At 47.5% G+C, this 22,208-nt stretch overlaps 1 protein-coding gene and 1 pseudogene across 4 annotated transcripts in view; both read right to left on the reverse strand.

Annotated features, from left to right (window-relative positions):
• The window catches only part of RBM20 (RNA binding motif protein 20), a 184,612-nt gene that overhangs the window by 19,577 nt on the left and 142,827 nt on the right, over window positions 1–22,208 (reverse strand). For 2 of the 4 annotated variants that reach the window (XM_073904209.1, XM_073904207.1), the window contains exons 6-9: window positions 16,877–17,020; window positions 13,611–13,742; window positions 7,347–7,426; window positions 4,866–5,559 (exon numbers count right to left, since the gene is read on the reverse strand). In XM_073904209.1, coding sequence (XP_073760310.1) covers window positions 4,866–5,559; window positions 7,347–7,426; window positions 13,611–13,742; window positions 16,877–17,020 — 1,050 coding nt within the window. The remainder of the gene's footprint in view (window positions 1–4,865; window positions 5,560–7,346; window positions 7,427–13,610; window positions 13,743–16,876; window positions 17,021–22,208) is intronic. The other 2 variants (XM_025881115.2, XM_073904208.1) reach the window with 2 other exon arrangements.
• Window positions 1,573–2,679, reverse strand: LOC112830937 (prostaglandin reductase 1 pseudogene; annotated as a pseudogene).

Genomic DNA, 22,208 nt, shown 5'->3' on the forward strand with positions numbered 1-22,208 from the left:
GCTCCTCAAAAAGTGGGGGTTCTAACAGCACAGGGCATGCAGTCCTGAATGGCAGCCATAAAATGGAGCTGAGCAGTGGCTAACTGCCCCCAACAGACAGGTACCTCCTCCGTGGTCTGCCATGACCCCTTCTCCCCACGTTGGCTTCACTCCTATTATCTCTTCTATATCCCCTGCCTGGCTTCCCTTCTCCAGGCACCTGGCTCTGTAACCCTTGATCGCCCTTCTTTCCCATGTTCACCATACTCAGCGACTTGATTTCTCTCCTTCTTTCTGTGGTCTTGCGGTCAAGGCTGGGCCCCATGTGTGGACCCGGCCACCCACCAACACTGAGCAGCACACACACTGGCCTCTCCAGCACAGGCATTTTCTCTAGAGATCTTAGAAATTTCAAATGAGCACAAGCTCATTAAAGTCCTATGACAGCCTTGTGATCACACTCATTTCACAAATGAGAAAACCGATGCAGAGCAGAAGAGGGTGTGACCTGGTTCTCAGAAGCCTGGCCTGTCTTCAGGGTCCGGGTTCAGTCATTCCTTTCTTCCTCCAACAAATACTTACTGAACACCCGCTCTGTGTCAAGCCCTGATCTAGTGAGCACTGCAGACAAAAATTCCTGCCCTTGTGGAGGTTACCTCTCGGGGGGGGGGGGGGGGGGGAGTGGAAGAGACAGACACTAAATACAGACAGACATCAAGGGATAGTTTGGACCAGGAAAGGTGAGCAGAGAAGGGAAGCAGGTTGCGACACTGTGGTTTTATGTAGAGGTGTTTCTGGCCAGGAATATACTTGAGGTGAGCGTGACAAGTAAACACAAAGGAGGGGAGGAGGGAGCCAGGTAGACTTCAGCGGGACGGGGCGCCTAGGCAGGTGAACACATGTAAAGGCCCTGTGGTGGGAGGTGCCCAGTATATTAGGAGAAAGGCAAGGACACCATCCTCAGCCCTGCGCCCTTCCAGCTCCAAGTTCAGTCACTGAACTCATCTGACTCCTGGGGCAGGCCTGGGGGGTTGGGGTTGTTCTCAAGATTGTGATATACAGTTTGAGATCCGTGAGGAAGACTTTGTTCTGCTGATATTCCACCAACTGGTTTTGGGCTTCCTGGCTCCAAAACCACAGAAACAATCCATTGGGGACCCCAACAAGTCCCTACTGACCCCACTCTAGGGCTATTAGAGGCAGAACCAGCCAGAGAGACAGAATTTGGGGAAGCACATGGGGCTCTCTGGGCATCTTTTTTTGCATCAGGGCTCTGGGGAGGACCCATAGTATGTGTCACCTTAAAAGGGCAAACCGATAAAAGAAAGTGGGTAAAACAGTAGGAGCAGTAAGCTTACTGAAGAGGAATAGCAGAAGTATGGGTAGGATTGGGAGGGGGCAGCTCCACCCCTTTGCCATGGGGACACACGGTTTGAGGCTGGTGGCATGTGTATGAGGTCCAGGCTGGAGCCCCTGCCCAAGGGGTTGTTGCTCTCTGCCCCTCTGAGCCTCTTCTTTTTTTTTTTTTTTTTTTACATACCACTTACATGTGTTTTATTAGGGAGATCAAACTCATCACAATGACTATTTCTTAGATGATGATGGTAGTATACATTTTTACTAAATGGTTAAAAAGAAATAATTATCCAAATGATTTCTAGATCCCGTGTGTCATTTTTTTCATACTTTCACTATTGTTTTTCCCAAATTATCTCCTTTCAGCATTCCCATGAATGTAGCTGGCATGTTTTCAAATCCTTCGATGATGTATTCATGGTACTGGATTTTACCCTCTATGACCCATTTCAGCAAGTCTTTCAGAGCCTTCTGGCGGACCTCTCCTTGCCAGCGGGTGACGATGAACCCTTCCAGGCGGAGCTGCTGATAGATAATATTCTCTGGGGGTGGGCCTGGGGGAGGAGGGCAAGTACTATTATATGTAGAGATGGCCCCACATACAGCAATTCTTCCAAATTTCTTCATCTGGGGGATAACAATGTTTGAAAACTCTCCACCTACATTATCGAAGTAACAATCATAACCATCAGGAGAGGCTTTTTTCCAAGTTTCTTCCAAAGACTCTACTGTTTTGTAGTTAAAAGCAACATCATATCCAAGCTTTTTGAGGTAGGCAAGCTTTTCGTCAGACCCTGCTGCTCCAACAACTTTGCAGCCCTTGAGCTTAGCTATCTGCCCCACCACAGAGCCCACTGCTCCTGCTGCTGCATTAACCATCACTGTTTCTCCACCCTTCACACCACAGATGTCAAGTAGGCCAAAGTAGGCTGTTAGCCCTGTCATGCCCACAGAGCCAAAGACACCGGTAACGTGTCTGGCCATTCTGCGGGTAGCTTTTCCAGATCTTTCCCATCAGAAATAGAGTGCGTCGTCCAGCCTGAAAAAGCCACTACCACAGTTCCTGCTGGGAAGGCTGAGTTTTTACTTTCCACAACTCTGGCCACTTGCTGCCCCATCATCATATCACCCTCCTTCAGTCTTTTGGCCGCCACTCTCATATAAGGATCCACGGTAAGGAACAAAGCTTCCAGCAGGACCTCTCCATTTTTTAAGGATGGGAGTTCAACTGTCTTTAACTCAAAGTTACTATGAGTAGGGCTGCCTTCAAAGTGCTTCTTCAGGGTCCAGCTCTTAGCATGAACCATCCTGAAGTTTCCCAGCCCGCAGGTTCGACTACCTAGACAGAATGGTTGCCCCTCTGAGCCTCTTCTTGAGAGGATGGGCACTGACCCATCATTAGGCCCTTAGATCCCTCCAAGCATAGACACGCTTCTTAAAAACATCTCTGGCTCACAGGTCCTTGGGACCCAGTTCAAGTCCTCAGTGAGGCACACGAGGGTCTTCCTGGGCCTACCCAGGTCCCTAATCTCATCTCTTGAGCTCCCCCTGCTATTCCAGTCAGGAGAAACTGTGGCAGACTTTGAGAATGAGCAAAAAGACAACAGGGTGTTCTTTCCATGGAATGCTGGGCAGTTCGTTGTCCAGCACACCCCTCCAGGAGGTCTGGTCCCACAGGAGTCTGCACTTTTTGTTATCATGAGCTGAACTATTTTACAACCCCGTAAACTGCAGAAGACGAAGAGTAGTGCAAGTGATTCTCGTTCATAGAGATGCAAAGGAATTTTATCTGGTGGAGATGCCACTGGAAGAGGCCAGTTTTTGATCTATTAGCAAATTCACTTCCGCGTACCTGATCGCCTCTCCCCGTTGCCTGCTCTCTGGATTCTCCTCTAGACCAGCGTTTACATCTTCCTGGCTCCCTCATTAATTCGTGAGTTAAATAACATCTTTGATATGTATTCATTTTCTGTTTGCACGAGAGCCATGATTTTACTTTTTAAAGACGTTATTCTTTAATATGGCCTAAAGATGCTGCCACGCTGAGTATTTGCAGGTTCTTTTTTTTTTTTTAAGATTTTATTCATTTATTTGACAGAGAGAGACACAGCGAGAGAGGGAACACAAGCAGGGGGAGTGGGAGAGGGAGAAGCAGGCTTCCTGCTGAGCAGAGAGCCCGATGTGGGGCTCGATCCCAGGACCCTGGGATCATGACTGGAGCCGAAGGCAGACGCTTAACGACTGAGCCACCCAGGCGCCCCATTTGCAGGTTCTTGAAAACAGTCTTCCCTTCTCACTTTTGCCCTCGCTGCTTCCCAGATGGCTTTTTCCCCCCACTTTCAATGCCCAGCTCACATGTCACCTCCTCTGTGAAGCTCCCCCCTCTCCTTGCACAGAGGGAAGGCCCCCGGAGCAGCTCATCCACTACTCTGCTCCAGCATGGGCCCCACTGAATGTCAATCATTTTGTAGCTCTCCTTCCACCATTAGACCTGGGTCTCCACCACAGCATGGACCTTGTCCCATTCACCTCTGGACTACCCCCCTCCGCCCCGCGCTGTGCCTGACACACTGCCTGGCCAAATAGCAAAGTGCATATGGGAGTAAATGCAGTAGTGGACAAAAGGGTGACTCTTCAGTGTCCGTGGAGTTGAGAATTGGGCTCTTCTTTCGACTTAGTCCCTGTCACCAAGTCCTGGGTCAGACTAGGACATATGCATGTAGGATTTTTAAAATTGGGTTCTTTATGCAGACCCGCCCCGCTCCCCAACCTCCACTATCCCGCTCCTACTTAAATGGAGGTGGTTTGGGCAAGAAGGAAGTATAAGCCCAGTGAGAGTGTGAATTTTGTACCCAGAGTCCTCACGACCCACCATGTGAACTGAAGTTATGCAGTACATTATAAGCCCTTTCTGACACGTGGATGAAAGGTACCAGCCAACTGCCGAGCACTTTTATTACAGTGGAAGTAAAGCTCTGGACAGTGTCCAGAGCACCACACCAAGCCCTGGACACCCAGGGCATGTTAGAGGGTGGCGGCTGCTTCTCTTTACCACCTCTCCTCAAACTCCAGGGTCGGCAGATGCTTTTGGCACGAGAAAGGATGGATCAGACCAAAGATCTCATCTCCCTGGGCAGAGTCTGTGGGTGCAAACTCCGTGGGGCCCCTCTTCCCCGGACACACACAGGACCACAGAAGGCCTTTGCATCACATCGCTGCCTAACTTCCAGCAAAGGGCGCAGCGCGCCGAGGGATTTGGAGCCCCGTCGCTCTGCTGTTTCTGGACTGTGTGTCCTTGGGCAACTAACTTGGGCTCTCTGTGCTTCAGTTCCCTCATCTATAGCCACAGCAGTATTAGTACCAATGTTACCTCATACGGTTGCTGTGAAGATTAAATACCTTGATCGAGATAAGGTGTTTAGTCCAGTGCCTGGCACGGAGTCAACTTTCAGTAAGTGTTTCATTCATTCGTTAAAGGCGCACCATCATTATATTAGTACTGCCCTGCTCGGGAACCTGCCTCTCCTTACCTGGGGAAGAGACTGCGTCATGACCTCGTTCCCCACCATCCTGCCTTCTTTTCGGTCGTCAGCTCCTCCTTGGTCTCTGTCGGGTCTCTTGGTTCTGTTTTTCTCACTCTGCTTAGACTTGGTGCTCTCAGGGACACTAGTGACCCTCGGCTCCAGCCCGTCTTCCTTGCCTGAGTCCTCGGGGTGGGGGTGTCTGCTGTCCCGCAGTCTGGCCTCCTCTTTCCTCCTGGACCTCCCGGGAGCGTCCTGCTGCGGCTTTCCATACTTGTCCGACTTGCCCTTGGGCTCCTTCCGGTAGTAGCCGTCTTCTCGGCTTTTGTAGCCCGATGCAGAGTGGAGCAGGGTGGGGGACCCGGGCCTCGGGTGCTTTTCTCGGTGGCCCACCCTCCCTTCGAGCCGCTCCTCTAAGTCGGCTTTGTCCAGTTGCCAGGGGTAGTGTTTGCGATCGTGCGGCCACGCGTCTGCCCTGCCCCTCTTGTCCTCCCCGTTCTCCCTCCAGGGGCCCGGGTCTCGCTCCTCCTCCCTCCTGGCATAGGGCGAGTGCTCCCACGAGTCCCGGCTGTTGCCCCAGTCGGCCCGGGGGGCGCCCAGAGGGCTGTGGGAAGAGCTGCAGGAGGTGAAGCTCGGAGTGTGGGACCTCGGGGATAGTGACCGGCTCATCGGACTGCGAGACCGTGGCCTTTCCGGGCCGTATCTGCTAGGGAGCAAAGGAGTGGGTTTTAGAACCTGCACGCCCCCCCGGCCCCCATTCACAGATACACCCCAGTCCCTCGCGCGGACACACTGCACACAGAACTCTGTGTGGCCACACGCTCTTCAGCGCACAACCGTACAGACAACACAGGGCGGTACAGGAGAAAGCTCTTCCTCCCTCTGGGCTTCTAAGAGGAGGGATTTTCCGTAAGTACAGTCCTGGTCATCTCCGCCCCTTTACCCATTCTGCTCCTGGGAACTGGGATGAATAGCTGGACGGGTTTGGCTCCGTTCCATCTTTGCTCCTCTTGGAAGGACGCTAGGCTCAGGGGGCGGGCAACTCTCCTCCTGGGGCGTGGGGGCGTTGCCCTGGTCCAGCCTGGTGGGCAAAGGCTGCCTGACCCTGGGGTTCAACGACCCAGACTCTTGGCTACAAGACCAAAGCCACAACCCCACCTGGCCTCTACTGTAATAAAGGCAACCTCTTGGCCTCCACTTGTCTCGTTTGCCTCCTATCTCAGTCTGTTCAGATCCTGGGCATGGTAGAGGGAGGCTAATTACTGGGGAGGATGAGAGGAGGGCAGGCTCAGAGACCCCAAACCAAAGAAGGAACTGGGAAGGCATTTTAGGGCCGGAGGTTTGCAACCTTAGCGCTCCGACATGCTTGTGCTTCAGATGAAGAAACTGAATCCCAGAAAAGGACCTCAATCTGCTTAAGGTTCAGAGCAAGACCCCCCAGTTCTCCTGACACTCCACCACAGAGCTGCAAGCAGCATGGTATGGCTTTATATGTATCTTTTTAAAAAACTCAAGCAACCATTTAAAAAAAAAATTCCCAAATAAATGGAAATCCCAAACCCAAGCGGCTATATAAAAAGATACACAAACACATAAACACACACTCTCACTCTCTCTCTTTCTGAAGGTTGCTTGGTTATTAGGCAGATCTACTTAATCACACACACACACACACACACACACCTATTATTCTGAAAAGAATGGGCGATTTTCATTTGGTTCCCAAATACAGGAAACCCATCCAGCCCTGACTGACCAGGGGACACCCAGATGTGGCTCACTGGGACCAGGCTGCCTTGACCATCCGTGGGGACTCAGCCTGGACTCAGCCCTCCGAAATGACGTTAGAGAGCCAGCCATGGTGGCAGGGGGTAAGAACCACAGACTGTGCTCGACCTTGGCTCTCCACAGGGACTGTCTCTGTGGGGCAGCAACAGTGGGAAACTTGTAGCCCCTACTTAGTCAGAATTTCAGTCGGAAGAAATAAGTTCTAAAACTGAATGCATTCTATGTTCAGAGTAAGTGACTGATCAAGTCCCTACTTTTTGGGGGGGTTTATCTACATTCCTGTTCCCACATCTACATTCAGCCCATGAAAAATCAACAGGTGGCTCTAAATAGAACACACACACACACTCACACACACACACACACACGCACGCACGCACTTACTTTCAGGTGGTTTTAGCAGAGCGTAGACTTGCCCCAAAGGGCCAAATATCAACAGAACCCCTCCTCTATATATTCCTTTCCAACAAAGGAAAAGCTGATGAGAGGAAGCCTATCACCTTGCATTTTCCTGAGGCTTACCCTGGAGCAGCACTCTGGACTAGACTGATGCCTTCCACCAGGCACATGGAAAAGTAGGGCCCAGAAAGGCTGATGGACAGGGCAGGGACAAGGGCAGGGCACACTACCTCTACGAATGAGACATAGGAGAGTGTCCCAGCTGCCCAGAATCTGCCCTGACGTCCAGGGCTAGGGCCTCACCTGTCCACTTCCCGGAACATGTCCCTCTCCCTCTGGGAATGCATGTCCTGGATGATGGCAGCCACAGTTTTTCCAGGTTTCTAGGCAAAGTCAGAAAGGTCATCATCAGACCAGAGATGGCCATGCAAACACCAAAGAGAAACAATGAGGACTCGGGTCCATGGCCTGGTCCACCCAAAGGGAAAAAGTACCTTCTTAGAGGAAGAAAAAGTTTAATTCAGGGCATGAGGAGGGTGAGCATAATGCTGAATGGAGTGGCCCTGACATTTTGGGTACCTCTTTATCATAGAACATCTCGAACATACGCAAAAGCACAGAGAATGGTATATTGAACCTTCATGCTCCATTTCCATTGTCAACAGTTCTGACCAATCTAGTTTATCTATACCCCTACCCTCTTTCCCCACCCCACAGAATACTTTGAAGCAATCCCAGACATAGGATCTTTTCATCCATCCTATGAGGACACTGACGTAGCTCAATAACCCCACAGGGGAACCATTCACGGTGCTCATGGTCAACACATCTTGCTGCGTTTCAGACAAGGGTGAGAGTCCAAGTCCCACACTGTCCCAGGGAAGCACTGGCATACTAGAGGGATGGACCTGGACTTGAGGATCTCAACCCAGGAAGAACAGCCCAGCTCTGCCTCTAGCTGGCTGGGTGATCTGGGGTCAAGGCTTGCTGTCTGTGGGAAACTCACTTTCTCCACCTGTAAAGGTGAGATAATGAGGCTTATCTGGCATCCACCAGTAGCCTCGGGGCATGGCGGGCTATGCTGATAAAAGCCACAGGCCCTGGGCCTACATAAAAGGAGTTGCTGGAGGGTTTCCTCTGACCCCTCTGTGGCTGTTTTCCATGCCTCAAAAGTCCCGGGAAGATGCTGAAACCTTCAGTATGAGCCCTGAACCTGTAACAGCCAGGCCCTGTCAGAGCAGCCCCGATCCTTCTCGACATTACTGTGCTTTCCAGGGTCTCCGTCACTTCTCACCTGACTCCTTCCACCCGGATACCCTCTGTGTTTAGCTGATTCACCGCAGCCTTCAAGCCCTACTTGGTAATGGTTCCCTTCTTTACACAAGCAAGTCACACTGCCTTTTGCCCCTGGACTTCTAGGAGCTCCGTACTGATGCACTCATGTTCAAGTCTTACATAATTTCCACAGGAATAGCCTGTCTCTTCAGTTACACAGCAAACTCTCCCCAAGTGAGGACCAAGCCTCCTATTCCCTGTAGCTCTCAGCACCACGTCTTATCTGCAGAAGAACCCCAGTCACCATTTGCTGATTGAATCTTCCTGAGAGCACCATGGAATATACCCAAGAATGCTTCCTAGGGCCAGAGACCCTCTCTGTGGCTGGGAGGCTGGCAAGACCAGTGACTCTGAAACCAGGCCCTCTGCCCCCAAACTGCCTGGGACCCTCAACCCCACCCCAAATCCACTGAAGGAAAATCTCTGGTCAAGAGAACCTGAAAACTCCCCTGACGATTCTCTGATGCAATAACTGGGAGACACTGGTTTAAACTAGTCCAAGCTCCCTTCCGCATGTAAGACGCTATGGCTCTGGAGAAGTCTCTCTAGAACAACCCAGAACATAGCTCATTCTTCTCGTCCAGGTCTGCTGCAAGAAAAAACTTAACTTTTTATTGATCCTTCAGATTTGCTCTTTCTCATTTATTCCATGTATTTGTGGGACACCTGTTATGTGAAAGGTTCTACCCCAAGTGCCCCGAGGAATAGAGCCTCTGCCACAAAGAGGGTATAGGGAGACATGACTGCCAGCATGAGGCAATATTCAGGATAGGAGAGGAGAGGTACCTTAAATCTCTCCTTCCTCTCCCTCCACTTTGCCTGGTGAGCCAAACGTGAAGTTAGAGGAAGACCCATCAAAATTTCCCCCTACCTCTGCAAGCTCTGGTGGGACCCCAGGTGGTGGCCCCTTTGGCCCAGAGACACAGACGGCTGTGGTGTTTTGCCGTCTACTTCCCCAGTAGCACTGCCCCTCCTCCACCCCTGCCCTGAGGTAACACAGGCCTGGCCAACCACAGTATGGCCTTCTCTGGCCACGGAGATTGGTTCAGGGAAGGACAGGTGTCCCAAACGAGCCCGATCACAGTTCCGCTCAGGACATCTGAGGAAGCTTCTCGGAAACACTCCAGCTCTCTTGTTGAAGGGACCGGGAGACTGAGAAGCCCGACCTGCTGCAGTCAATGAAGCCATCACGCCACCTAGAGGAGGGAGGTGGGGCTGCCTGGGGCCATCCCAGGGAGACCCCCCCAAAACAAAATGAGCAGAAGGCAGAGTGGAGAGGAGCCAAGCCCTAATGATACCACTGAGGCCCCAAAGCCAGCTGCATCCGCAGCCAGGGCTACTCCTGGACTTTTCATTTACACGAGCCAATAAATTCAGTAATTTTTTTTTTTTTTTTTTACTTTAGTCCATAAGCTTAAATGAGATCATTTTCTATCACTTGCAGAGAAAGTCCTAGCTGATTCATGTCAACATAGGGACCATGATGCATGCATTCCCATGCAGTTGAAGTGGGTTTTGAGATGCTTTCACAGGAGAAGAGGCATTGTGACAGCCTGGGAGCAGAAAATCCTTTGTAAAGGGCAGAAAACAATGTGTTCTAGACCCTTGCTGCTTACACTGTGCTGTGAGAACCGGCAACACCGCCTGGGAGCGTGGTGGAAAGGCAGAATCACAGCCCTGCCCCAGTTCTACCGAACCAGAAATTTTAACAGGACCTGCAAGTGATTTGTACGCACATTAAAGTTCGAGAAGCTCTGTTAGAATACTATCTGCTGCTTACGGGCTGGGTGACTATAAGCAGATTACCTGATTTCTCATGTGGACAGTGGCAATCCTACCAACACAATATAGAGATGCAGACATATGCAAAGCCAAAACAGTCCTAGGTTTTGATCATGGCTCTTCCAGTACCAATGATCTTGCCCAAGTCACTGAACTTCTTTGGGCCTCCGTTTCCTTATCTGTAAAACTGAGATAACGAATACCCGTCTGACAGGACTGACCTCAGGATTAGAGTAGATAATGTACGTGAAGTGTCTGGGGCATGACCTGACCCAGAGTACCAGGACTCAATTAAAAGTACCTATTCTTGGGCACCTGGGTGGCTCAGTTGGTTAAGCGACTGCCTTCGGCTCAGGTCATGATCCTGGAATCCTGGGATCGAGTCCCACCTCAGGCTCCCTGCTCAGCAGGGAGTCTGCTTCTCCCTCTGACCCTCCCCCCTCTCATGTGCTCTCTCTCTCTCTTGCTCTCTCAAATAAATAAATAAATAAAATCTTTTTAAAAAAAGTACCTATTCTTGTTATTATTGTTGTACTGTTATTGTTATTATCCACCCTACACACCTCACAGGGGAAGGTGAGGGCAGGGCTCAAAGAGATAATACATGAGGGAAAAAAGTGCTTAAAACCAAAAAGCTCAAAGTAGAGTCCTTTCCTGATCTGGTAAACTGAGGTTCACACAGTTGAAGCACCTTGTCCAAGCTCATCAAAGCAGGACGAGGTAAAACCAAGGTAGCACCAGCACCCTCCCATCTGGACTAGGTCACATGGTTTGCCGGTGGTTCCGTTTTCCCGTTCTTCCTCACACCGGACTGTGAGCTCCTCGGCCAGCTTGCTATGTCTTTACCCACGGTGCCCGACCCAGTTCCTGCCCGCAGTGGGCACTCAGCAAACACGTGCTGAATACAGACCGTGACCATCTGACTCTTTAACCCATGGTGTTTGTACCACCCCAAACAATTTCCCACAGGAAGGTACTACGGTGCCTTAGTACCTTAAAAAGCTGAGTACTCCTGCTAATCCTAATTCCAATCTTACAACAACATCTCATTTAGAGACCGAAGATCCACTGGGAATTTAGTGCAGAAATTCAATTCTAGCCTCCAGGGGAGAATCCAGGAGAATAGAAACTTTGGCTGCATACAGAATGAGATGGGATCTTTCATTTGTCTGAGAAAAGCAACATGCTTTCATTCCCCAGGGGAAAATAAAAATGCCAGGTTCTGCTAGAATTGTTGGCAAAAGAACTTCAGAAGCAATATTGCAAGGAAAGCAGAATCAAGGCTTTGGCAACATTACCATCTACACATGTAGACTTGTCAGAATGCTACTCCTAGCTAGCAACAACCGCTGAGCCTTTGTCTCCTGCCTTCAATCTTGAAGGCAAATTCAAGGTTGTGGGTCTTGAACAAAATGGACCCTCAGTAAATGTGGGATAAGCTGAAGCAAACTGGTAGGGCCCTATTACGATGGGACAGTAGACAGCACAAAATAAGAAGTAGATTTGAATACAAATATAGCAATTTAATTACAATAAATCCAAATGGACTAAGGGCTCCAGTTAATTGAACTTCTTGCAAACCATGAAGAAGACACAATCTAAAGAAAAGCATGGGCAAATGACCTTAAAAGAAACGTTCCACTACAAAAGATCCAAATGGAATGGCCAATGAACATAGGAAAAAGGGATCACCTCAATTAATAATCAGGAAAATAAAAAAATAAAACCATGATGGGGTGCCTGGGTGGCTCAGTTGGTTAAGTGTCCGGCTCTTGGTTTCTGCTCAGGTCATGATCTCAGGGTCTTGAGATGGAGCCTCGTGTCAGGCTCTCTGCTCAGCGGGGAATCCGCTTCTCTCCTCCTTCTCCTCCTCCCCCCACTCATGTGTGTGCTCTTTCTAAAATAAATAAATAAATCTTAAAAAAAAAAAAGAAAAGAAAAAGAAAACCATGATAAACCAATATACTCTCCCAGATAGACAAAAATTAAAAAGTCATATAACAAAATGTTAGTAACAATGCATACCACTGCAAACTCTTACACGAGTAGGAATGTAAATCTGGGACAACTAATTTTGAAAAGGGCTTGCTAGTAAAGTTCAGGGCAAGCATGCCTTGAGATGTAGCAACTCCACTCCTAATTATGTGTGTGCCCCTAGTTATTCGCTTGTGTACGTATGTACCAGGATAGCATGTTCAAGAATGTTTATAGTAACTTGTCCCTAATACCCTAAAACTGGAAACAGCCCAAATGTCCATCAACAGCAGAACGTATAAATAAATTCATAGCCATACAACGGAAATTTATGTAACAGTGAAAATAAATAGACACACCCAGCATGGATGGCAGATGTTGAATGAAAGAACACAAAGAGTGGAATTCCATTCATGTAAAGGTCAAAATTAGGCAAAACTAAATGATAATGTTAAGGGAGGCAGAAATGGGTTGTAGAACTATAAGGAAAAGCAAAGAAAAGATCATCCTCACAGTCAGGAGAGTGGAAAGGGCGGGGTGCAGCTTGACAAGGGACTCAAAGGGACTTCTGGGTGCCGCTGGTGTTGTATTTCTTGACTTCGGTGGTGGTTTTATGGGATTTATGGGATTTCAACCATTACTACTTAAAGAAAATTTTTTTTAAGTATTTATTGATTTATTTGAGGAGTGGGGGAAGCAGAGGGGGAGGGACAAGCAGACTCCACACTGAGCACAGAGCCCAACGAGGGGCTTGAGATCATTACCTGAACCGAAATCAAGAGTCGGAGGCCTAACCGACTGAGCCACCCCGGTACCCCCATTATTACTTTTTAAACTATACAGTACATAATTAGTCATTTTTCTGAATAAAGTAAGGAAGAAAGGAAAGAAAAGAAAAAAGAGAGAAATGCAGAACAAGCTAAAACAGAAACAAAAGCCCTATTTGGAATTATCTGAATTCATCCCTGACAGTCATTCTGACAACGGCCAATTCAGTCATGTGCTGCCTAGAAGGATTTCTATGGGGCTTAAGACATAATCATAGAGGACAGAGGAGAGAATAAGAGATCAAGGTGGAGTGGTGATGAGACAGGAAGAAAAAGTTACTGAAGATCTCTATGGGTAGAGAAGGAGGTTATACGTAGAGGTTTATGCTTGGAGCTCCCACCTCTGAAATGCAATCACCTTTCCCTTCTTCCTTCATCCTTCCAAAGACTTCCCTTGTAAAATCCTCCTTGGATCCCATGTAGCTAGTCATCCTGTCTCCAGCATCCTTTTGCATTTTGTACTTACCTCAATAATCATTTTTCTTGCATGTTGTAAAGGTTGACCTTCCCATGTGATACTCCCAAAGGCAGTAGGTAATCTTTGGATGTTTTCCTGTCCTCTCCTTCCTGCCAGCACCTAGGCCAGTGCCCCACAAGGAGACACTCAGCTGATGCTGCTGAATGACTAAACAATGAGAGAATGCTTTACCTTCAGCTGTAATTCCTTGTATCTCTTGGACATCCGAATGAGCAACTTCTCACCATTGATCACAGCAGATTTTTCTTGGTAATACTGGACCATGGCCTGGGCAGCTTCTGTGTAAGCCATCTCTAAAAAGGCCTAGGGAAAAATGGAAGGACATAGGCTGAAGTTGACTTGAATGGTCTTTTGTTGTTGTTGGGGGGGAAGGGGCCGAGGGAGAGGGGGAGAGAGAGAATCTTGAGCAGGCTCCACACCCAGCACAGAGCCTGACGAGGGTCAGATCATGACCTGAGCTGAAATCAAGAGTCAGACGCTTAACCCGCTGAGCCACCCAGGCGCCCCTGACTTGAATGGTCTTAAACAAAATTCAATACTATGTGTAATTCCATGTCTATGAAGTTCAAGATAGGCAAAATGAATCAATGCTGATAGAAGTTAGAGCTGAGCTTCCCTCTAGGGTGGGGGTGGGGTTCTGACTGGGTGGGGCATGAGAAAACCTTCTGAGGTTCTCTGGAAATGTTCTCTATCCTGACCTTCATGGTAATTACATGGGTGTACACATGTAGAAAATTAATGGAGTTGTATACTTAAGACTAGTACACTTTAGAGTGTGTATTTTATACTTCAATAGAAAGAAAAAAGATCAGTACAAGAAGCTGTCTTTGATCCCATCTGTTCAAAGAGACCTATTTATTAACTTCACCCAAAGAGCTCATTATGAGATGGCCCCTCTCCTGATTCCCCTGATTACCAATAATTCGTAAATTATGTATATCCATCCTGGGCTGCATCATGCCCCAGGAGCCCTCCTGGGATGGGAGGATCCATTAACCCACAGTTCCCTGAGACTCTGTAGTGGGGAGAGCAAGTCTATTGTATAAGTGACCTTGGGCTGATCCTTGCAAAATGTGCTATTTTGTTACAATGAGGGCAGGAGACAGAGACCCAGCCATGGGTCTTTGAGCTCTCACTTTTTTTGCAAAGAAAGAAAAATACTAAACAACCCAGGGGCTCCCAAGGCTTGAAAGAAGGCATGGCTTTTTGAGTTACAGAGAGAAGAAAACCCTCAGTTATAGCTCTACAGCATTTTCCCTCTTTATTTAACTGTTCTGATAAAACACAAGAAAATGGGCTTTTGCATTCAATCAGTGTCTCCAGAGAGTGTCTAAATAGACGATTTTCACCGACCTGCTAGTTTACCCCAGTAGCTGCTGTGGCGGATTCATCCTGTTACCATTGCTTAGATTTGTTTGGTTTGTACTATATGGACAGCGCACAGTCCTTCGATGTTGAAAAGGGAAAGTGGTCTGTGACAAGGGAGCCCTCAGTGCGAGCCCCTACACTCCCAGTTCCTTGAACCGAGTGGGCTAACCAAGCTCGTCTTCCGTCCTTCCCTCAAATCTGTTTCTGAATTTCAGAGATGCTTTTCCCTGCTGTCACAGTCTATGGCAGATATGTGAGAGATGAAGAAGTCAAGATTCTTTAGGGTTTTATTTCAGATCCTGCCACCCAGCTTTCCAAGTGCCTCTTGCTTGATGCAAACATTTTAGCACCTCCAGCTCTCAACTGTCAAATGGGAATAATACTAATTCAGGGAATCTCACTGCATTAATGTTACAAGCTGAATTTTGTACACTTACCCAAAATAGAATTCTGAGCAGTCAGAACAAAGGGACTAAGGGAATAGTCTAAGCCCACGTTGTTGGAGGAAGACCACCGATGATCTGATGTGGCTCAGAGTCTCTCAAGTTCATGCATTAAGAAAAGAACTTCCCGGGGCGCCTGAGTGGCTCAGATGGTTAAGCATCTGCCTTCAGCTCAGGTCATGATCTCAGTGTCCTGAGATCCCACATCCCGCTCTCTGCTCAGCGGGGCATCTGCCTCTCCCTCTGTGCTCACATGTGCTCTCTCTCTCAAATAAATAAGTCAATAAAATGTTTAAAAAAAAAAGAAAAGAACTTCCCGGGGAGCCTGGATGGCTCAGCCAGTTGTGCCCTACTCTTGGTTTTGGCTCAGGTCATGATCTCAAGGTGGTGGGACTGAGCCCTGCATCAGGCTTTGTGCGCAGTGTGAAGTCCACTTGAGATTCTTTCCCTCTCCCTCCCTCTGTGCCCCTCCCCTTGCTCACACACTTTCTAAATAAATAAATAAATAAGTAAATAAATAAAATCTTAAAAAAGAAAAGAATATCTATGTCTGCTCCTTTGGTTCACAAAGTAAAAATATTTATTAACAGTAAAAGATAAAATATTCTTATTCCTGACCATTTCTCTGTATAGACTCCTCCTTTGACTTTAGAAGCAAAGACAGCCATATATATTAACCCTCAAGTTCTCACTCAACCCACACGGGTTAAGGGTTCTTTGTCCTTTAGACTTACCAGGCACCCATCAATTCCCACCCACTCTCCTGCTACAAGACCCAAGGGCCTCAGATGCTAACACCAAAGATCTGTGAAACCATCTGTTCAGTCAGTTGTTGGCTCGCTCCAAATCCAAGCTCTCAGATACGAGATGCTTAGACGGTAAAACAGTCGCATTAGCTCAGGGGGTTCGTAACACAGTGAAAAGACTCAAGTCCATGGGCTTCTATCTTGGGGGCCAGTTAGTTTATCTATGTTAATGAGTCCCTCATTCCAAAGTATCTCCTTCCCTCCAGGCAACTCACAGAGGCCTGTACCCATTACAAGGAGGGTAAGCTGAGACAGGGTAAACAAAACACCACCACCAAACAAAAACCTCTGTGCTGTACCAACAAGAGGCCCAGCTGTGTATTACCTCTTTATTTTAAGAAAACTTTTTTTTTAAGATTTTATTTATTTATTTGAGAGCGAGAGAGAGCAGAGCAGGAGGGAGGGGCAGAGAGAGAAGCAGGCTCCCCACTGAGCAGGGAGCCCAATATGGGGCTTGACTCTGGGACCCTGGGATCATGACCTGAGCTGAAGGCAGCCATTTAACCAACTGAGCCACGTAGGAGCCCCAAGGATACCTTCTTTAAAAAAAAAAAGATTCCATTTATTTATTTGTCAGAGGGAGAGAGCGCACAAGCAGGGGGAGCGGCGGGCAGAGGGAGAAGCAGACTCCCCGCTGAGCAAGGAGCCCACTGTGGGACTCGATCCCAGGGTCCTGAGATCATGACCTGAGCCGAGGGCAGACGCTTAACTGACTGAGCCACCCAGGCACCCCCCAAGAATAGCTTCTTTAAAAAAAATTATATAGTTCCCTCCACCAATGTGTGGTCTATCTGGTATGTGTGGAAGTGCCCAGACCTACCTGATTAGTGGACTTCATGAGGATGTAATTAGTGACCTTTCCAAAGGGCAGCCCCAGGTTAATGACGTCATTCTCCGTGCAGCTTCCTTCAGGGAGATTGCAGATGTGCACCACGCGGCCAGCCCCCGTTTTCCGCTGTGCAAACTAATGGGAACAGAGGGCTGTGGCTAGTCTTCAAAATACACTTCCCTCTGGCCTTCTGTCCCCAGATGTTCCTAATGACCATCTTCACCCCAATAATGATTGCAAAAGGATAACTTATGAAATTAGTGCAGGAAAAGAATCCATTCCCAGACATGTATATCAATTTTATGCCACCCCATTACAGAAAAGATTTGCAACATTTTACTGAGCAATCACATCCAGACTGTCAGAGATGTGGTGGAAGGCTGTACAACTATGATCTCTTGACATTAAGCGCAATATTTAATAAAACTTAAAGTACAGATAGCCCATGATCTTGCCATCCCACTTCTGGAAATCTATCCTACAGAAATAAATGAACCAATATATAGACACCTATGTTCAAGGACACTGCAGTTATTTATAAGGTGGCAAAAAATTCTGGAAACAGGCTGTGTGTCCAAGAATAGGGGAATGTTTGAGTAAATGATGGTTCAAGCATACAATGTAAGACGACAGACCCATTAAAAGGCAGAGGTAAATGAACCGATAAGGAATAATTTTAAGATAGTTAAGCAAAAAAAAAAAAAAAAAAAAAAAAAAACAAGTTGCCAGAAAACATGTGTAGGACAATGCCTTTTTTGTTAAACAAAACAAAAAATCAGCACATGAGAAAGAGACACATCAAGCAAGTGTTGTAAAGTTTTGATCATTGTTGGAACTCGGGGTTAGATCATACTAGTCTGTACTGTTCTGTACGTTTGAAATTTTTCATAATGAAAAATTTTTCAAGATATTAGCACAGACAGAGAAAGGCAGGCAGGGGAGGATACCTATCAACTTGTCAACACTAGTTATCTTCAAAGAGCAGAACTGGAAAGAAGTAGGAGGAAAGAGGTTTTTTTTTGTTTAAAGATTTTATTTATTTATTCATGAGAGACAGAGAGAGAGAGAGAAGCAGAGGGAGAAGCAGGCTCCCCGCTGAGCAGGGAGCCCGATGCGGGACTCGATCCCAGGACCCTGGGATCATGACCTGAGCCGAAGGCAGACGCTTAACCATCTGAGCCACCCAGGCGCCCAGGAAAGAGGTTTTTAACATTTTTCTCATATACCTCATATTGTGTGACTACAGAAAAAAAAAGCACAGCAAGGATTTGTGGGAACCTTACATATAGACATCCACAACAACCTGTGGTTTAGGGCAGTGGCTTTCACAACTGTGTTAGCCTTGAATCCTCTCCTCAAATACAAGCTTGCCCACCAGCCCAACATATTCCACAAATAAGAGGAGACAAACCCCGGGGTCTGGACAAACCTCGGGGTCCAGCCCCCTGCCGCCGCCACCAGCCAGCAGCTCCAAAGGACCTCTGAGGAGCACAGTTGGGAAGCCAAGACTCGGGCCTAATCAAAGCTCTGGGAGGAAGTGCATCTCTTTTGTCTGTGCAAACCTTAATCAGCCTGGAGTCTCTGGGAGGTTCAAGAATTAGTACCCAGAAGCCAATCCAGTGTGGAAGAGAAGGATGCAATTTTCCAAACCTGAAACATGGTCTAATAGCATAGCCCACATCTGCATAATCACCATATTCTATGATACAGTGAACTTCAACATCTAATTATATTTGATGTGGGTCTCGTCCCTCGCGAGGGCTAATATTTGGGTAATTCTATCACAAAAGCCCTCATTTGTCTCATCTGGGCTGAGGACAATTAAGAGTCAGTAAGAATTTCCTTTTATGGCTCAGCCCTGAATTGGAGAAACCCAAATGCCCCTTGCAGACCTCCCCCGCACGATGTCCAGAGGTCAAGCACTTTCCCAAAAAGGAACGGGATTGAGCGTTAAGGCCCAGGCAGCTCCCAGCGCATCCCTGCACCTCCAAGGAGTGCAAACAGAGCTCTTCGTAAGCTCTGAGACTTTGCGTCTGAGTCTGGCTAACAAGAACTGAACTCTTCTCCAGGATGACTGTCTCTGTCTCTCCTTTAGGGTGAGCGGGCCACATAAAGACCACAGACCCTGCTGAGCTCTGAGGCAGGGCAAAGTGGCTGGTCCTCAGAGTTTATCAACAGGCAGGCCGAGCTGGGTGCTCTGCCTGGCCTCCTCCAAGCAAGCCCACTTCTGCCCCATGTGACACTGCTGTGGTCGGCCTGGGCTAACTCGTGCTTGGACGACAGGGCAGACACACAAAACCACGGGGCCATTTTGGGCTGCTCCCTGCTCCTTGCCTGTCTGGTTGCCTAGTGACCGGCATGAAGGCCAGCACCTCTGTCACTGTCTCCTCCAGGCTGGAAAAAGCTGCCCACAAAGCTTGTACCCGAGCTGCTGGGCGGTGGAACAGGCCTCCTGAAGAGTAAGCACCCCCTCAGCTGCCAGTCACCAAAGCGCAAGAGGAATTCATGCTGTGGACACTGTTCGGTCCTAAAATGAATGGGTCTCAGTTAAGGTTTACTCTCAAGTTTTAAAAATATATTTCATGAGCACTTTCTTCCCCTAAGATTTTTAATCAGAAATAAAAGTTGGATTTTATCGATTCCCTTGTTGTCACTTAATATCACGTCATCATGAGACTTTTAGTAGCCTCCCAGTTACTTATACTAATTTGGAGCTTCTCAACTGGTAATGGGGCCCATGGGTCTGCACTTGACTGACTCAGGGTAGAGGCCAAGGACCTCCAGTGAACCACCAGCAGCTTCTTCACTTCAACCGGTTTACTTCCATTTCTCATTTTCTGAAGTGACCCATGAAATGAAAATCTTGAGGACTGAAAAATCTTGAGAATCGCCATATTAATGGTTTGTTTGTGTTGTGTCTGGCTTCAGGGCAAGTGAGAAACCCTATCTGGTTAGGAAAAAACAAAACAAAACATTTTTTGTGTTATATTCTTTCGCAAATATTTGATTTAGGATAGTTTGGTCTATATTCTTTTCTCTCATAAATCTAAAATACCTTCTCATTAAACTCAATTAGGTTCAAAATCATATTTGATTCATAACAGGTGTCCAGTTATATGCATAATCATTCTAATCTATTCTTGAGACCGTTTATATAAATGCAGCTATTATTTGCTTTATGCCCTATGGCGGATCCACACAATGAGGCAGAAAAAGGGAGGGAGGAGAGCCGAACAGGGAGAGGAAGGGAGAAGGAGGTCTTCAGGTGAACAGCTAGAGTAAAATTTGTCCCCAGGGGGCACAGAGGACCCTGAGTGCCTTTGAGCATGCCGTAAGATGCTATACACTAATTCCCAGCCTGGGTTTTCTAATGAGTCCTTAAGGGTCTTTGAAGGTAATAGTATTTCAAAGGAGGGTCATGATTTTTGACATTTAAAAAACCTGAGTTGAGTCTTTATTCTAGCAATATGGTAACCCTGGTTAGATCTTAGGCTGATGCGAAATTCTGAATGGTTATGTCTGTGGTTTTGATTAATAAAAACGGGTAACTAGTTAATTACTCACTAATATAAGTACTTTCTTTGGCAGATACAGTACTTTTCCAAACATGGCATGCAGGGCAGTGGCTGCTTGAGGACGGGAGGAGTAGATGATGAAGGGGTTGGGCTGTAAGAAGCGTGGGGTTTCCAGATGTAGTGGGAGACAGGGGACTTGGATCCGAGTGCCAGCCTGGCCACTGGCTGGGTGCATGGCAGGGAAAAACTCATTTTCCTCTCTGAGCCTCAGTTTCCCAATGTCTGGAATGAGGGAGGTAACCTATACATAGAGAATCCTTTCCCGATGTGAAATATCTGTGTTTGTGTGCTTCCAAATTCTATAACTCCACTCCTCCCAGAAGACTTACCCAGCTAAACCCTAGGATCTAGGACAATGATAACCTTCCCCAACTGTGTTGGGCATAAGCAGGAAACCTGTGTCTTTCCCACCAGCTGTCCCAGTGAATGTAATGTTTTGCCCTCCCTCTCTATGGGATCAGCTGGTTTCAGCATATGCATTTGTTCACAAGCATGTTCATCCTGCAGACGTGCCTATGTTGGGGGTGGTCTTATCTTTACGGGACTGAAGATAAGTTCCAAGCAGTGAGCACCTTGCTGAAGAGCCCTGCCACTCCCTGAATGACTCTGTGTCTGTAGCGCCTAGAAGAGGTGAGATGATATATTGGGATGTACTAAAGAGGCAGGTCTGGTGCCTCCCTGAGGACAGACACACACCAAGTCTGGGCCGTAAGTTCTCCAGGGACCAGGGCCAGGGCAGTGAGAGCATCAGACAGACCTGGATCTGCGTCTACTCCCCAGTGACTAACCCTGGGGAAGTTTCTTAATTTCTCCAAGCCTGAGTTTGCTTATCTATAAAACAGGGAAAACAAAAATTGATTCCACAGGACTCTTTAGAAGACAAAAATGCTATAAAGTATGTAAATTGCCTTGGTGCAATGCCTGGCATCCAGCAGGCTCCTTAAAATATATATGTCGCTTTCATTCCCCCAACAGTTAAAGGATATGCTATGATGGTCCCCGACTGAGAAAAAAAATGCAACTGTACTGTGATTATGTAAGAGAAAGTCCGTGTTCTTTTTTTTTTTTTACGATTTTATTTTTTTATCTGACAGAGAGAGACACAACGAGAGAGGGAACACAAACAGGAGGAGAGGGAGAGGGAGAAGCAGGCTTTCCGCTGAGCTGGGAACCCAATGTGGGGCTCGATCCCAGGACCCTGGGACCATGACCTGAGCTGAAGGCGGACGCTTAATGGCTGAGCCACGCAGGCAAACCGAGAAAGTCTGTGTTCTTAAGAAATTCATGCTGACGTAGTTAGGGGTGAAGAGGTACAATGTCTCCAGTGGTTCAGAAAAAAAACATGCATAAATGATTAGACGGATGGATGGATGAATAGACAGATAGATTAAGATGGGTGAACAGAAGGACAAGAGACAGAGAGAGACAGAGAATGATAAACAGACCAAAATGTAAAGGAGTAGTGAATCTGGGCAAAAGATATACCTTTATGGCAACTTTTGTGTAAATCTGAAATATATTAAAAGTTACAAAAACTACACTTTAAAAGATGTGTATTAAGTGTATAGGTGCTCTGGGGCAGAAGAGTAGATGTATTTAGAGAGAATCATTTAAGACTTCACCAACTTGACTTTTCGATGCGCTGTGTTGACGTCCCACCCACTGCTCTGCCTGTAAGGCACACATGCGACAGGTGCATCTGTAACTGTCAGCCCAAAGTCAAATCTCTAAGAGAGCTAAGGTGTCAG

Source organism: Callorhinus ursinus, unplaced genomic scaffold (genome assembly GCF_003265705.2).
Source record: "Callorhinus ursinus isolate GAN/ISIS: 27379988/994484 unplaced genomic scaffold, GSC_fseal_2.0 scaffold20, whole genome shotgun sequence".
NCBI classification, from domain to species: domain Eukaryota; kingdom Metazoa; phylum Chordata; class Mammalia; order Carnivora; family Otariidae; genus Callorhinus; species Callorhinus ursinus.